We start from the raw sequence: 16621 nt of genomic DNA on the forward strand, positions 1-16621 counted from the left end.
CCCTCCCGCCGCCGCCATCACCGCCTCCCTCTCCCGCCTCCTCCTCCGCCTTCCCCCCGCCCGCGGCCGGGCCAGCGCCGCTCGGGGCCCCGCCTATGAGGCGGCGGCGGCGGTGGCGGTGGCGGTGGTTGCGGCCGGGCCGTGGCTGGGGCCGGGGGCAGGCGCCTGCCCGAGGGGCGGCGGCGGCGGAGGCGGCGGCGGCGGGTGGCCGGGCTTGAGGGCCCTGATGCGGCTGCGGTCGCGGCCGCTCCGCCGCCGGGAGAGGCCCCGCCCCGGCGCCGGGCCCCATGCACCCCAGGTGAGCGCCCTGGCGGCCGCCGAGGTCGGGGACGGGGGGGGGGGGGACCGGGGAGGGGGAGGCGAGCGGGACCGCGGCCGGGCCGGGCGGGGAACGGAGCAGCTCGGGCCTGGCGATGGCGGCGCGCACCCCGGCCGAGGGGACGAGGACCCTAAAGCGTTCAAGAGGTTCCCGCAGGCCCCGAGGCTTGGTCCCGGTGCTTCGGCAGCCCTCGGTCCCGGGGTGGAGCCCTTCCCCGGGTATCGCCAGCGTTTGGGCCGGGGTGGGGGCCGGGGGTATCCCCAGCCCCGCCGGGTAGCCGGACAGATGGCGACGCCGTCCCTGGAGGCAAGTGGGGCGGTTGACAAGGGTGCGAGAGCGCGCGGTGCGAAAACTGGGGAGAAGCGAGATGAAAGTCGTCGACTCCCGTTTGTGCCGCTCAGACCTTCGGGTTAACTTGAGTGAGTTTGGTGTATTCGGCCTGTATTTTCCAGGGAGAGTGGTACTTTTCCTTACTGGAGTGGCAGTCCAAGCTCCAGCTCTCCGTCGGTACCGCAAAGCTCGGGCCTGCTGCCTGTAAAGGGCGTGCGGGAGGCTGGGGTCAGCGTGGAGGCTGCTCCGTCTTGTTGCCAGGGTTGTGACCGCCGTGGGGGCAGCCGGTCTTTCTGGCCCTACAAACAGCTGGTGTGTGGGCAAGAGTGCCAGAGCGGGCAGAGCTAAGGCCAGGCAGAGCTTGCAGAGTTGTTGAGAAGAGGGAGGTGACGGCGTCTCCTTGGTGTCCCCATCCCCAAGGGCTGGTTCAGGCTGCGTGTGCAGCTTGAGACCCCAGAGGATGGATGTGCCCTGAGCTGGCTTAGTTTCTCCCGAGGCTGGGGATTTGGGTTGTGGGGCAGCCCGGTGGTGTGCATCCGCTTGAGTAGTTTGAGAGGTGCAGGCACTCAAGAGCCACTGGATGATTGCTTTGAAATAACATGTCATCCACAGTGCCAGTTTTTAATGTGATGCATGTGCCATGTCTGCAGAACCAGACTGAGGCAGCCTGTTAAAACTGTATAAAATGGCTATGCTGCAGAGGTGACTTTTGTCACTGTTGGCCTGGTTTGAATGGATCGTGAATTAGAGGTTTTGTGTCCATTACGAGTTTTAAGTGATCTCTCCTCGTCCTCTCCTCTGATTTTTGTTTTTGAACGTGAATGTGGTGTCCAGAAGTCACAAAATATAAATCAGACGCCGTTGTCCAAGTAATTTTGACATTCGGCATGCAAACTGATCTGTTTTCACAATACTTTAATCACGGTGTCTTTGATTACAAGGAATGAGACTTTGTTTTCTGGATGGCGAGGAAAAAGCTATGGTCCAATTTGTCTTTTTGAACTGGCTCTTTAATCCTGGTTATTGCTATCCAATATGATTGGTATTTATTGATCATGATGTGAAAACAGTGTGAGTGGCTGATGTGCTTTATTCTTAGCTTTGTAAGGCAGAGTTTTTACGTGTCGATATGTGATTTTGAGTTGTTTGCTCAGCTCTTCCTCACCACGGTACAGTCAGTAATCAGGAATGTTCTTGCTTCTCTTTCTCTTTCTTTTTCCCCTCCTCTCTCTGTTCCCTGGCCCCAGAATGAATGAAATGAACTTGAGTCCTGTAGGGATGGACCAGCTGACCTCATCCTCTGTGAGCAATGCCTTGCCAGTCTCAGGGAGTCACTTGGGATTGGCAGCGTCACCCACTCACAACGCCATACCAGCACCAGGTAATGGGGAATGCTCCCACAAAGGGTATTGCAGCTCATGCTCTGTGTTTTACTGTCACAGGAATGTTCATAGCTGGGTAGTAGTGCTTGCTCTGATAGCAAGTCATGTCTTTAGCAGGTAATGAGGTGATGTAGCATTGAGGAAGGGCAGACCATAAACCATTGCTTTTGTGGGGAAAGCAAAAGGGATGTGTGTTTACCAGGCTTATGCCTTAATGAGAGTCTCATTTTGTTCTAATGGGGTGGTTTGCACCGTGGGTGGGTGGTAGCAGAATCCTTTGAAATACGAGCTGCAGCTCTGGCTCCATCTATGCCCGTCTTCACTCAGGTGAAAATAATGATTTTTCACCTGTAAAGCAAAACTGTTTTCCTAGCTCTTTTTATCAGGGGGCTACACAGACAAAAGCCCATTACAATTGGGAAGTAGAAGCAGGCCCTACATAATGTATCCAAAAAAGACCTAGCCACATTCAGGCATGCCTCTCAGTGCTGTAATAACTGTGATCCTTTCTTTGAAGCTTGCCACCTTACTTTGACAGTACCATATTGTACTTCCATAGGGAGCTCCTGAGGAATTAGTAACCTCTTTGTTAGCTTGTGTGTTCATAAGCTCAGGTAGTTCCATTGAGTTTAAATGGGCATTTTCTTTTGCAGGCTTGCCTGTTGCAATTCCAAACTTGGGCCCCTCCTTGAGTTCCTTGCCCTCTGCTCTGTCTCTGATGCTCCCAATGGGTATTGGGGATCGAGGAGTGATGTGTGGTATACCAGAGAGAAACTACACCCTACCTCCGCCACCATACCCTCACCTGGAGAGCAGCTATTTCAGACACATTCTACCTGGTAAGTGGTCTGGAGCTGATGAATGGGAAGAGAGAGAGAAATTGTTTTCAGAGCCACCTGTTTCTGTCCTGAAGCAGGCAAGACTGACTGTTTTGCAGAGCTGTAAATTGCCTGAGTTTGTCTGGAATCTGTTGTGCCATTTACACACCTTTATTTTTCAGGTCTCTATTGCTATACATGTGTATGAAGAGAATTGCAGGGCATTTTCTACTTATACTGAACCTCTGATCGCTCCTCCTGCTGCTTTGTTTTCAAGATTAACAGAAAACACAGCATGCTTGGTTTCTATCTGAAATGGCTTGTAGTTTGAAAGCTGCTGCTTTTTTTTTTTTTCCTATAGTCTGAAGCAGTACTTAATATGTGCATAACAGTAGGTTACAGTAGTTCAAAGCTCAAAAAGAGCAAGCCATCAGCTGAGGAGTTTGGGCTCTTTCCCACCCGTTTAGCCCATGGCATAGTTTTTCTTCATTCTTGTTCAAGGTTGATTTCCAAAGGCCCAACATACTGATTTCTATCTTGATTCCTCTCTCGTATGTGTTTTAAAGTATAAATGTAGAAGTTTACATGTTAGTATATGAAGACACAGAAATTCGAGCTTTAAATGTAGTCCTTGCAGGGTGGAAGGGCGTAGATAAAATTCTTCAAGGTCACCCAGTGAGTGTTTTTTGTTCAACCTAGGTTAGGAAAAGAAATACAGCACCCCAGATCTCATCCAACTACCTGTTGACTAGTGGCTGAACTTGCCAACTGCTTAGGAGTAACCTTTCCTACTGCATTACATGCCTGCCCATTTTGTGGGCAAAGAGTAGAGGAGGAGACAGTGTATTTCCCATTTTTCTGAGCTGGAATAATTTATGCAGAAATGTTTGGGTTTTGTTTTTTTTTTTCTCTTTCTAGTCTGTGTGAAGTTTACTCTGATGTTTCATAGGGCTCTTCCGTCAGTCATCTTACTGCCTTCAAGGATCCTCCTTGTTCAAGCCACAGGGCAGCATTGCATGCAGAAATAGTTGATGCAGCTGGTTAAATTAAACTGTCCATTTCTCGGCTTAGCCATTTTAAATGGGTTTATGCCGTAGAAAGAGTATCCATGCTTGCATCCTTGTAATAACGGACATGTTTGAGTGGAAAACTTTTACAGAACAAATGGCTCACAGGGTTCAAGGCCAAAAAGAAACATACTGCCTCAGATCTTGCAGAATTTGCAAAATCTGTCTCTGCTGGAAGTACTGTTTACTTGAATGCGCTGATGTATTTCCTCCAAAGATTTTTTTTTTTTTAGTTTTGTCCAACAAGAGAAGTTGGTAAGATGTAAATACAGGTTAGTGTTTCTTTGTATCTTAAGTTCCAAGGTTGTTTGATGTTGAGAAGCTTTCTAGAACTACCAGAAAAGATGTTAGGGTTTCTTATTTAAATTTAACTGGGATATTGTTTTAGGAGAAACAACATACTTTTCATGTAAGGAAAGAAAGCAGATGACTGACGATACTTTTGAGAGACCTTATCTTAGTCCTTCAGAATTGCAGTTGATGATCTTCAAGATGGACACTTATGTCACATAGTCTTAGAAGAAGGAAGTAGTCATTGTTAAAACTTAAATACCTAAGCAAAAAGGATGTACCCTGGAGAACTGTTTCTACTTCTCCTAGCAAAGATGAACCAGGGATTATCAAATGTTAGATTCCACTAGCAGTCCTTCATCCTTTGTGAGCTATTTCTTGTGAACGAAAAATTGTGCCTAAAACGTGAAGAACCTCTTTCTGATGCAGTCTTTGTACTGAGGAGCCTGGGTTAAATGCTGCCAGAAACTTGGCTGTTCAGAGTTCAACAAGTAACTAGAGACTTGCTCTGTTGGGTGAAAACTCTGTATTTGTTGTTAAATGATACTTTGACAAGAGTGTTGGGTTGGCATATATTTGTGAGCATGTTTTAGAATTAGTGGGTTTTAACTGGATGTAATGTAAAGAGCATGTCTTCAAGGGTCTAGGTCCTAATGTACTCTGCTGCGATGATGGGGTATTTTTGTTCAAGATTTGAAAACTGGTGTCCTCTCACTCTCTTCTTCTTCCCCCTCTCATTCTATCAGGTATCTTATCTTACTTGGCTGACAGACCTCCACCTCAGTACATCCATCCCAACACTATAAATGTTGATAGCAATCCGGCATTGTCAGTCTCCAGCAATCCCTCGGCCCTAGATCCCTACCAGCCCAGTGGAACCGTGGGGCTGGAACCGGGGATTGTCTCCATGGACTCCCGCACAGTCAACACGCATGGTGCTCAAAATCTGCATCCTAGTGACAGCCACGAGGTAGCGCTGGATACTACGATCACTATGGAGAGCGTTTCGAGGGTAACCAGCCCCATCTCTACAGATGGGATGACAGAGGAGCTTACGATGGATGACGTAGCCGGGGATCATTCACAGATCCCAAATGGCTCCCGGAGCCATGAACCTTTAGCCGTAGACACGGTGGGGAGTAACTTGACATCGGACGCTGTGGGACACGGTGGTGTCATTCCCATTCACGGTAGCACTTTGGAACTCCCTGTCGTCATGGAGCCCGACCACATCGCGGGGCGGGTGACAGGAATATCGGATAGCACACTAAATGACTCCATTCATACTGTGGCCATGAGCACCAACTCCGTGAGCGTGGCGCTCTCTACCTCACACAACCTAGCTTCCCTGGACTCGGTAGCCTTGCATGAAGTGGGCCTCAGCCTCGAGCCGGTGGCGGTGTCTTCCATAAATCAGGAAGTAGCCATGGGGCCAAGTCACGTGGATGTGTCTGCAGACAATCTTGCCTTCGTGCCATCCTCTCTGCAAATGGAAGACTCCAATTCGAACAAGGAGAACATGGCAACCTTGTTTACCATATGTGAGTGGGCATTTCCTCCTTTCTTGGGGTAGGGTTTGTTATGTAGCTGTTGTCTGGTGGGATGACAGGACTCTTGTTGCTAGTCTTACAGATTTCTGGTGAAAGAAACTTAGTTATTTAACAAGTCCGTGGGAGTTGGAACATCCGCAGTGGCAGATTAACCACACTGAAACAACACTAGTTGGAAGTAGACATAATAGGATGTTTTAGCGTCATTCTCTTTGTATCCATCTTGATGTTGCCTTGAGGTTGGAAGCTGAGTTCTTCAGGAATCTCTTGCCTTTTGTAGATATGCTGATATTATCCTGTGCAATGAGACTTTTGTTTTTTAAAGTCACATCACAAATGACTCTTCTTGCTCCATTAAAAAAAACCACAACAAACACCACCACAAGCCATACATTTCATCAAGTGGGTATAGTTGTGGAGTATGACGTTATGTGATTTTGCAAAGTTTTTATTAAACTGTGAACAGTCATCAAGAAAATGTTGTTCTCAACAGGACATGCTGGAAAAAAGAGCAGAGAGGGAGGGAAGTTTTTAATATTTCTCATTATTCTCATCAAAAGACTTCAGTCCAGAGGCTAGCTGGTCTCCTAGGAAGAGAGGAGTGCTGGACGCTGCGCTTTCTCAATCCTGTCATCGTTCAAGGAGTGGTGTTTGAGAACTGTGAAGTTCTCATTTGGTGGGACGGAGATTTGAACTTCTACCCACAGCATGTCTGGCTTCCTGCCACTGAAGTGTAAGGCCAGCTTTTATATTCAGTTTTATTAGTTGAGGTAGCACTACTGAGTGCTGCTCGTGCAAGCAATCTGGCCCTACAACTGCCGGAGCCTTATGACAAGCTTTGCCCGCAGAACATTTTTTAAGAAATGGGAAGAACTAGTGCCTTGGTTAGCAATGGGAGAGGTGCAGTTTAGTGCGAAGTGTCTAGTCAGACATTTGAATTAAAACTTTTATTCTGTGGGATAAAATATAACTTAAAATCAGGTGGGTGTAGAACTATGATGAATTTACAACTCCTAGAGGAAGAGTTTTACAGTTGATACACTCAGAAGTTCTTACAAGCGTCTGTTGCATGTTGAACAAATAATGATCAAAATAGTATGATATCCAACAGGCTCGTGGAGAAATCACTTCTCTTATTTGAGATTTGATGTGCCAACTTATTGTCACTATACTTAAAATAGTCCTAAGCTGTTTCCCAGGTGATGGTCCCCATTGGTGGGATGTTCTAACGGCTATTGCATGCCTAGTGCTTTCAATGTGATATGCAAAATAGATCGTTGACTTAGGAAGGTTTAAATATTAACTTTTTGTTGTTGTTTTTAAACTTCTCCTGAATAAAACATGAATTTGTGTCCAGACAGGTGACAGCAAGGAGGAGGAGTTATTTTAGAGTCTCTTGGTGGTTTTTGCTCACTGAAAAGGCAGGAGTCAGGGCCTTTTTCAGAAAACTTTTACGCTGTTCCTAAGCAGGACGAAAAAGGGCGTGCCTTTGCTACAGTCCTAAATGTTTGTGAAACTTCTAAGTAGCACTTTTTTTGGTCATCTTTGTTTACAGTTCTGGGTACCCAAATCAGAGAAGTAATCACTGTGATTTTTTTTTTTTTTTTTTTTTTGCATTATTTGGCAAGGACAGAAATGGAAAGGAAACAGTATATTTTGCTTCCTGTAGAATGTAGGATTTTTTTTTTTTCAACTTCTTAAATACATATGAATCCCTAAACCTTTCCAAGTGTAAGTGTTACATGCCTTGAACTTGCTTTTCTTCCTCTTTGCCTCTCCTTGGGGTTAGTCTACAGACGCGTAGTGGTGTGTGCTAGGCAATGCCTAAAAACATCTGTTTCAAATAGTGTTTCTCATTACTCAGATCTGGTTGTTGTCATTGCTGTACTCCTACATGTCATCTGTGCACATAAAGCAATGCTTATATAGGCTGTACCTAATAATTTTTCTGAGTACCTTTCTATCTGTAATTGTGTAGTTGCTCAAGCTGTACTTTGCACGGGGTCAGTTTCTGGTACTCTGATGTATAAAGGCGGTGTCCCAAAATTCTCTTTAAACAATAATGGAGCTGCTGTTTATGCCTGCTGAAAACTACTTCTGTCGTAGGTCTTTTATACTGAGGTTGGGCCATCCAGAGGCCAGAGAAGGTCTTTGTGGACATCCTGCTTAATTCGCTGAGCATCTTTCTTCAGAAGAAGAATGATTTATCAGGAGGGTGGTTGCTGAGTAGGTGTTGGTTGCTCCATTCATAGAGAATTGAAATGATGTAGTTTTTCTAGATGAGAGCATTCTATGCTGTACTTTTTCCCAAATTTATTAGACTAAGGACTTTCAGTGGTTTATTTTTCAGCAGTACTTATGCTGAATGACAGATTGGTAAAGTGATGCTACTGATTTGTCTTGGGCTTTTGTTTTTGTTCCATTCAGAGGCATCGCGTAGAGATGTACTTTGAGTTTATTGCAGTGGGTCCTTCAAAAGCAGCAGCGAGGTCAGGTTTTTGCTGCCATGATTTGCACGTTGTCTGAATTTAAATGGAGATAAGGGGATTTGTGGGTTTGAATTGGAAAAATTTTAGAAAGAAGACCTTACTGTCCCTTCCCATGAATATCCTTGAGGTTCTACATGCAAAGAACCTCTTCTGGTAAATTCCAAAGACATAACGAGTTAGAAAGTGTTTGGTTTGGTATGGCTTGGATTTTTCTGCCAATAAAGGTCATTTCACTTGTGATCAGAGAGAAAATGGCTCTTCCATCATCAGCATTACTGCCAACTCTAGGATACTACCATCCGTTTTGCAGCAGTTTTGATGAAGAGTGGACTCTGTCCCATTGCTAGATTGCCCCTGTAGGGATAATCTAGAGTCTAGGTGATTAATTTACCGTCAGGAAGGCAGGTGGAGATCCTCACGTTTGATCTGAATCGGATAGGAACAGTGACATGTACGTCGGTGCCCATCTGACTGTAGTAACATGGTTCATATTCTTCTGAGTAAAAGCAGTAAAGCGGACAGGTTAAACCAGAGAGAAGCAGCCTTTGGCAGGAGCTGACCTGAAACATATTGGTAGAGAGCTGATTGCACCGTGGGGGCTGTTGCATCTTTTTAATCACTGTTGTCCCTTCCCCTCTCTGCAGGGTGCACACTGTGTGATAAGGCATATCCATCAGACTGCCCAGATCATGGGCCCGTCACCTTTGTCCCTGACACCCCAATAGAGAGCCGAGCCAGGCTTTCTCTCCCTAAACAGCTTGTCCTCCGGCAGTCCATCATGGGAGCTGAAGCGGGTAAGAATCAGATTACTATATATCTCTATGCAGCGGTTTAAAATACACTCACTGCCTGAAATCCAAAACCGTAGGGATTTTAATGTGGGAAAGAAACACTGCAATAGAGAGGTGATTCCCTCTTCTGTAATCACCCTGACATATGCTGTGCAAGAGCTCCTTGTCCTCTGGTTACTGCTTAGACTTCAACTAGACTCTAGGAGTGCTGCCACAGAGTGTTGCTGAAACACTTCATAAGGTCATGCACAAGCCAGGTATGGTGTTTATTTTTATCGTGTGCTAAACAACTCGGGCACAGCTTTGATAAGAAAACATTGCAGCAATTGCAGTTTGGGGGAAGATAATAATTGGAAATAATGGAGGAGATTTCTGTCTGCTTGTTCATCAGCTTGGTTTGCTACCTGTGGCCTTCTGGATGCTCTCATTGGAGTATTGATCATGAGTACCTCTTTTTTTCCCTCCCCTCATTTACATTTGGCATGTAGACTGTGACCTTGTCATTGGATGTGGACCTTGTTACTGTATTTCACGCCACTGTCACCTGGAAATCGAAGAGTACAGTGCAATACCCTAAGGATCTGAAGGCTAGAAAAGAATGTGATTATTGGCTTGCTTAGTGCTGCTGCTTGTTGAGAGTAGCTTACATCTGTTCTTTTCAAGCTGCACTAGTTTCCAGTTTATTCCTAAAAGCTATTCAGTGTATTCATGTAGACCTATATATATAAATGTTTAATAATAAACAATATACACGCAGGAATCCCTCTGCCCATGACAGAAATACAGCTGCCTCTGGGGAGAAATGCAGAAGCTGCTTAACAATGCCCAGCAACAATTCTGGAAATTCCTGGGGATTAGGTAGGCGAAATGTAGTTACTGAAACTAGTATTTTCTGCTTCTGCAGAAAGTGCCATGAAAGCTTTAATTGGTGCAAGTGGCTAGGATCTTAGTTTTATAGCTTACTGAAAAGTAAATTACTTGCTTTTGACAAACAAAACACATATTTGTAATTACAACAAAGCGGCTCCCAGTAGTGTCATGTGGTGGTGGTGGTTCTTGTCTCTGCCTTAGGTGTGTTTTACATGTGAAGTAGAAGCTTTGATGATCTTATGCCTAGATATTACCCCTGGAGCATTATCTCAAACCTCCCATCTCTTTATTATGCATGATTAGTTGTTTAAATAATTGATTTCTGCAGATTTTGGTCTTCTACTGATAGGTGTGTGGACACGAGAAACCATTCCTGTAAGGACTTGTTTTGGACCTTTGATCGGGCAGCAGAGCCATTCTCTGGAGGTGGCTGACTGGACAGACAAAGCAGCTAGTCACATCTGGAAGGTCAGTGGATGTTATGGCTCACAGAGTCTGCAGGCATGCCTTTATCTGGTGAAAGCCACCACGTAACACAGAAGCTTTAATATTATCATCCTTGCCAAAAATCAAAATTAATGCAGTTTGATTGTTTAATACTTAGTGTCAGCATAACAGAGCTGTACACCATGTAATATGCTGGTAATCAATCCTGAAGTACAACAGATTCCTTTAATGCCTTTTCTTTTAAAGGACTATATGTGGGTTTCCAGTATTTGGAGTTGAAGCAGAGATTGTTTGTGAATTACTAGGCAGCACTTGTTTGTTTGTTTTGTATCATTGTTTATTGGAAGTTCCCCCAGGTAATGAATGATTTGTTTTAGGAAAGCTGCTTTAAAGCTTTCTTTTTCACATCATTTCATGTTCAGTAAGTAAAATTGATCTGTATAAATAAAACATGTACTGTTTGCCCAGATATTGTTATTCACAAGACTTTGCTTGTAAGAAAAGCAGCCAAATGCATTTCTGCTGGGAGCTAAAGGTGGTGTGTGGGAAAGATGCTGATAAACAGTTTTTCTAGCATCCTGGGTAGCAGAGAGGTCAAGATTCCTGTGTAAAGGGGAAAGTAAGAAGTAAGAACAGGGCTGTGGTCTTGGCAATGGCAATGGCGACCTCCTGGCTTGTTCTAGGTAAACATATCCTCTCTTAAAGAAAGAAGCTGGCTTTCACTGCATTTGTTGCTGTGTTTTGTCCTAAGATTGCATTTGTTTTTCTCGGTAGATCTATCATAACGGTGTCCTGGAGTTCTGCATCATTACAACTGATGAAAATGAATGTAACTGGATGATGTTTGTACGCAAAGCCAGGTGAGAACTGCCTGTACTGTGCTATGTAGCTTGGAGTCTGAGCTGCAGGCTCATAGAAGGCTGTGCTGGAGAATGTGCACTGCTGCACTGACTGCCCAGATGGGTAATGAGCTCGGGACTAAGGGACCTTCAGGAGCTATATAGGCATCTTGGACCGGTGGGGAGAATGAAACAGAGCACCCAGCAGAGAATGTTACAGGGGAATCAGTACACACGCTGTAGTAAACCAGCCCCAAACCTGCCCACATACTTTGTTTCCTTTGTTCTAAAGGTTTAAACCAGGTTCTTTTTATATTAGCTTGTGTATTAGCTTGTTATTTCCTTCACTCTGTCCCATTCCTTTTGGATGCATCTGTGAAGATGACTTTGATTGTCTCTTTTATTTTAATACTTTATTAGCAAAGTGTCCCTGGGTTCTTTTGGCCAAGTTCCAAGCTCTTACAGCGTGCCAGAGCTGTCCTTTTCAGTCTTTCTGGAGCCTGTGATGAAAACTATCCAAACTGGCTTCAGTATTGCTCCATACATGGTCCACTGAGAAGGCTGAACCTTTCCCATTGCTCTGTGACACAAAGTATGTTTCCCCTGCAATTCATTTCATTGCTCCCATATGCAGGAGTCAAGAAGTTAATGCTTGATCTCCCACTGCAGTGGGGCAGAGCTTTTGCTGGTTTCAGATACTGGGAACAAACATATGCAAGATACAGCTTGAGAGGATGAGTTATCCCATCTTGGAAATGCTTTTCAAGAGTTATTTTTTGAAGATAATTTTGCTTTAAGGCTTTACTGGTATTTATTTCTCCCTCATGTTCTCTATTTCTTAAGGGAGTTAATATGAAAAAAATATATATTTTTGTAGTTTCTTAAGAGGTCATAAACTCTCTTCTCTCAGCCCACTCCAATGTTTATTAATAATTTTCTCAGCAAGATATCGCAGTGGTGTGAAAAATGTATCATTTGGTGGAGCAGACTGGCTCTCGAGGTCCAGTTTTCCTTTACTTTAATAAAGAAGGACAGAAGTGACAGACAGGAATGTTTTTTATAATGTGCTGCCAAGCATTGAGGTTCTCTCATTACCTATTTATAGGAATTTCCTTCTTTTTTTTTCTCTCTCAAAAAGTCATTATTTCTGGAGGGCTTTTTTTTCATAACTCTCATTATTGCTATAGGAACCGGGAAGAGCAGAACCTCGTAGCTTATCCTCATGATGGAAAAATTTACTTTTGCACCTCTCGGGACATCCCACCTGAACATGAGCTTCTCTTTTATTACAGTCGGGACTATGCACGACAGCTTGGTAAGTAAGCGCTCGTCTTTGTTGGCTTTGCAGGGAGTACTTAGCTTGAATCCCCTTTTAGTGCCATCTCTGGGCACTGTGACTTGGGAGTGCATTATGTTCCTTCTCTGTTCCTAGTGATGCATGTCATAGTTTCCTTTTACACTTCATGACTACAGGGGTACAGTCGTTGGAAAGAAACATTTCACTAATTCCACTGATCAGGAGTAAAAGATCGCAGTTTCAGAGAAAAAGGGTTGTTTTTCTTCTGTTCGTCCATGTGGTGCTAAGGGAGTTTTGCTAGCTGAAGATGATCCTATCCTCCCCCACCTTTGGTTGTGATAATTTAGGTTTGGTGGAGCTGTGCTCAAAATCATTGCAAAGTTTGGCCTCCCAAAACATTTGAAATGGCCTACCTGAAAGAGCTGAAAAGCAAGCACTGGAGCTGAAAGGAACACGAGTGAAAACCTCTGCAGCTGGCTTTGCTACCACAGACAAAGTGTTAACATGGATCAGGCTCACGCTCTGTTAGGCCTTGGTATGCCTCATTAAAAGTGATGCTTTTGTGCCCAAAGGTGTCCCTGAACATCCGGACGTGCACATCTGCCACTGTGGAAAGGAATGCGCTTCCTATGCGGACTTCAAGGCCCATTTGAGCAGCCATATTCACAACCATCTCCCCAGCCAGGGGCACAGCAGCAGCCACGGGCCAGGCCACGGCAAGGAAAGGAAATGGAAGTGCTCCATGTGCCCCCAGGCTTTCATCTCCCCTTCCAAGCTCCACGTCCACTTCATGGGGCACATGGGCATGAAGCCACACAAATGCGATTTCTGTAGCAAAGCTTTCAGTGATCCTAGCAACTTACGGACACACCTCAAGATACACACAGGTAAGGGCTGGGGACTTTATAGAGGTGCCTGTGCTAGTAAAACATTGGGGCAGGACCTGTTCTTTCTGATCCCTTGGCCAGTTGGCAGGGCATAGCTTGTGTCCATAAATCTAAGCTCTTAGAAACAGAATTGTAGAATGTTTTGTGTTGGAAGGGACCTTTAAAAATCGTCTGGTCCCCCCCTCCCCTGTTGTGCGCAGGGACATCTTTCACTAGATCAGGTCACTCAAAGCCCCATCCAACCTGGCCTTGAACACTGCCAGGGATGGGGCATCCACAACCTCTCTGGGCAATCTGTTCCAGTGTCTCACCACCCTCATTGTAAAAAAATTTCTTCTTTACGACCAATCTAAATCTACCCTCTTTCAGTTTAAAGCCATTGCCCCTTGTCCTGTCACTACAGGCCTCGGTAAAAAGTCTCTCTCTGACTTTCCTGTAGGCCCCTTTTAAGTACTGGAAGGCCACAATAAGGTCTCCCTGGAGCCTTCTCTTCTCCAGGCTGAATAACCCCAACTCTTTCAGCCTTCATAGGAGAGGTGCTCCAGCCCTCTGATCATCTTTGTGGCCCTCCCCTGGACTCGCTCCAACAGCTCCATGTCTTTCTTCTACTGGGGACGCTAGAACTGGATGCAGTACTCCAGGTGGGGTCTCACAAGAGCAGCGTATAGGGGGGAGAATCACCTCCCTCGACCTTCCTTTCTAAGAATGGCAGCATCCTGGCTGTCTACAGGAATGATCTGTAGTCATGATGACCCCAAATAATGCCTGGGCACTGCCTGAGAGAGCGCTGGTTGGCGTGGGATAGGACTGTGCTGGCTTCAGTGGTGTGGGTGCTTATAGAACAGTATGTAGACCTGTGTTCTGGCTGTCTGTGCCATGTCTAAAAGCATTTGATGAGTTGAAGTTAATTACAGTTGGGAAGAAGTGTCGGCCTTCATCTGGGAGACAGAAACCCTTTGTTCCCACACAGCAGATCCAGTGCTGGCAGCTATGATAAAACAAGGGTTTCCTTCTGCTCATGAGAAAAAGCCAGCTGGGTTTGAGGGCTTGTGATGTGGACAGTTGTCCACTTAAATATGGGGCTGAGATCTTTCTCCTCTTTCCTCTGGAATTGTTTTTCATCTTAAGGCAATGCACAAGACTGAAATTGGTGACTGTGGGGTCAGACTGATGTGGGTAAGGCTCAGCTCTGTCACTCATCAAACCTTAAGTCTGGACAGGCTGTTGACTTCTGTGGGCATTTGGATATGACTAGAGGCTTTGAGGATAAAGGGACAATTGCGAGCAGATTAGTGAATGAATGCTAAAAGAGAAAAACAAAATAGTGAAAGATTTTTCAGCTGGGTAAGAAGAGAGGAAATAAATACAAAAAGGCATGGATTTAACAGAGAGTGAGGACAGGGTAGAGGGTGAAGGTCAAGTACAGGCTAGCAACAGTGTGGATATTTGCCTGTCTTTTTTCAGTAAGGTTGAAATAGCTATTGGGAATCATGGAATGCAAATCACAAAGCTGGAAAGGAAATAAAACTGGGAGTTCAGTGCACTTGAGTCCAGCATAGGAAGCTGTGGGCTCAGTAGTGAGGAGTTTTAATAAACTATCAATACACAATGTGTATACACAACCACAGAATACTCAGTGGGGTAGGGATTCAAGTGGTATTCAAACTTAGTCTGAATTCAGTGGTGTGCAGGGGTTTTGAGCTATTTCTGGCAAAGAATAATGGGAGAACTACAGATGATAAGTGGGAAAACAGGATAAAACATAGAAGTTACCAAAGAGCCAGTGAGCTTTGTACCTGTGTGTTTGTTAGATAAGAGAATTTGTTTTTCTAGACGAAGGCAATGCAGTGCATCAAATGTGGTTGGGCTGCAGGAAGGCATCAGATACAGTTCCTGTGGGAAATTAGTGGAGATGAGGATGTACTAATGTGCAGTAACTAGATGGCTGCCATGGTTACAATTAAAAAGGAGGCTACCATTATTTTTACTCAAGAATTCATCTTGGGTAAGCCTAGTCTTGTTAAATGTTTGCCTGAATCTCTGCTGGAAAATTTACAAGTCTACTGGTGATGTTTTGATATGCAGAACAGGGAGACACAGTTGTTGGTGTAGACAAGAAGCAGAAAGTCTGTCTTACAGGAAAGGCTGACTGGAGGAGGAGGAGGAATCGGTGGTGTTTAGGATAAAGGGCAGAACCATGCATTGCATGAAGGGCTCAGGGGTTTGAAGCAGTAGCATGAAGTGGGTTTTTTTGGCTGGGGGGCATGGGGCAGGGTACGAAAAGCTTTGGGAATGAGGAAGTCACATGCCTGTTTTTTGCATAGCTAAATCTAGACTGTAACTCGGTAGTCCTTTATGCTGAGTCTGAAGGAACTGCAGGAGGAAAACAGGTCCTGTTCACAAAGAATCTGCCTTTCTTCAGGGTAAAAATTTATTTTTCAGAAGTAGTCAGGTTTGTTTGCTTACTGTGTTTCTAGAGACACTGACTGTCAATTTGTGGCTGTACATATGTAATCCTAGGCCAGAAGAATTATCGCTGTACCCTCTGCGACAAATCGTTTACCCAGAAGGCTCACCTGGAATCGCACATGGTCATCCACACGGGGGAGAAGAATCTGAAGTGCGATTACTGTGAAAAGCTATTCATGCGGAGGCAGGACCTCAAGCAGCATGTACTCACTCACACGCAGTAAGTGATCTCACAGGGTGTGTTGGACTGGCCAGTGTGTAATAAATAATGAAGCTCAACAGCCCAAGAGAGAATCTCCAGTTTGCAAATGGTTTGGCCTAGGGAGTATAGGTCCATCCTCTAAAATGACAGAGAAGTCAATCTGGACAAATTCCTTGTTACTGGCTGAAGTTGTCCTATTCTAGTGTTTGCAGTATTTTAATGACACAGTAAATTTTCAGGCGTGCACCTTGTCTAGTGAAATGGCATTCTGGAGCGTTCATCATTTTGAAGAGAGAGGAGGTTGGCTGGTTTACATTTAGTTGTCTGCTGAGAACTGTTCCCATGTCCCAGCATGACCACAAAAAATCATAAACTCCTCAATGCTACTCTCACCGACTAGCTTGTTAGTGAAGTCTCCCTCTCTGTTTGCACCAGGGGTGGGGTGCTGCTGTTCCCAGCTCTTGGCTGCCCCCAGGTCTCATTCATGCACTTGGTCTCCTGCTCCTCCTGTGGGGAGATGCCCATGGTCAGGGCAGATCCCCACCCCCAGGTCCTCCTCCAGTTAGCCACAGG

The 16621-nt window shown here is 45.2% G+C and overlaps 1 protein-coding gene across 1 annotated transcript in view; it reads left to right on the top strand.

Annotated features, from left to right (window-relative positions):
• PRDM4 (PR/SET domain 4) overlaps positions 1-16621 on the top strand; it is an 18685-nt gene continuing 2064 nt past the window's right edge. Inside the window, exons 1-10 of the mRNA XM_075052006.1 lie at positions 1-298; positions 1897-2030; positions 2685-2870; positions 4954-5748; positions 8891-9040; positions 10257-10375; positions 11129-11214; positions 12381-12508; positions 13063-13377; positions 15898-16066. Of these exons, the coding sequence (XP_074908107.1) occupies positions 288-298; positions 1897-2030; positions 2685-2870; positions 4954-5748; positions 8891-9040; positions 10257-10375; positions 11129-11214; positions 12381-12508; positions 13063-13377; positions 15898-16066 (2093 nt within the window). The 5' untranslated portion in view covers positions 1-287. The remainder of the gene's footprint in view (positions 299-1896; positions 2031-2684; positions 2871-4953; positions 5749-8890; positions 9041-10256; positions 10376-11128; positions 11215-12380; positions 12509-13062; positions 13378-15897; positions 16067-16621) is intronic.

The sequence above is a fragment of the Buteo buteo genome, chromosome 19 (assembly GCF_964188355.1).
Source record: "Buteo buteo chromosome 19, bButBut1.hap1.1, whole genome shotgun sequence".
NCBI classification, from domain to species: domain Eukaryota; kingdom Metazoa; phylum Chordata; class Aves; order Accipitriformes; family Accipitridae; genus Buteo; species Buteo buteo.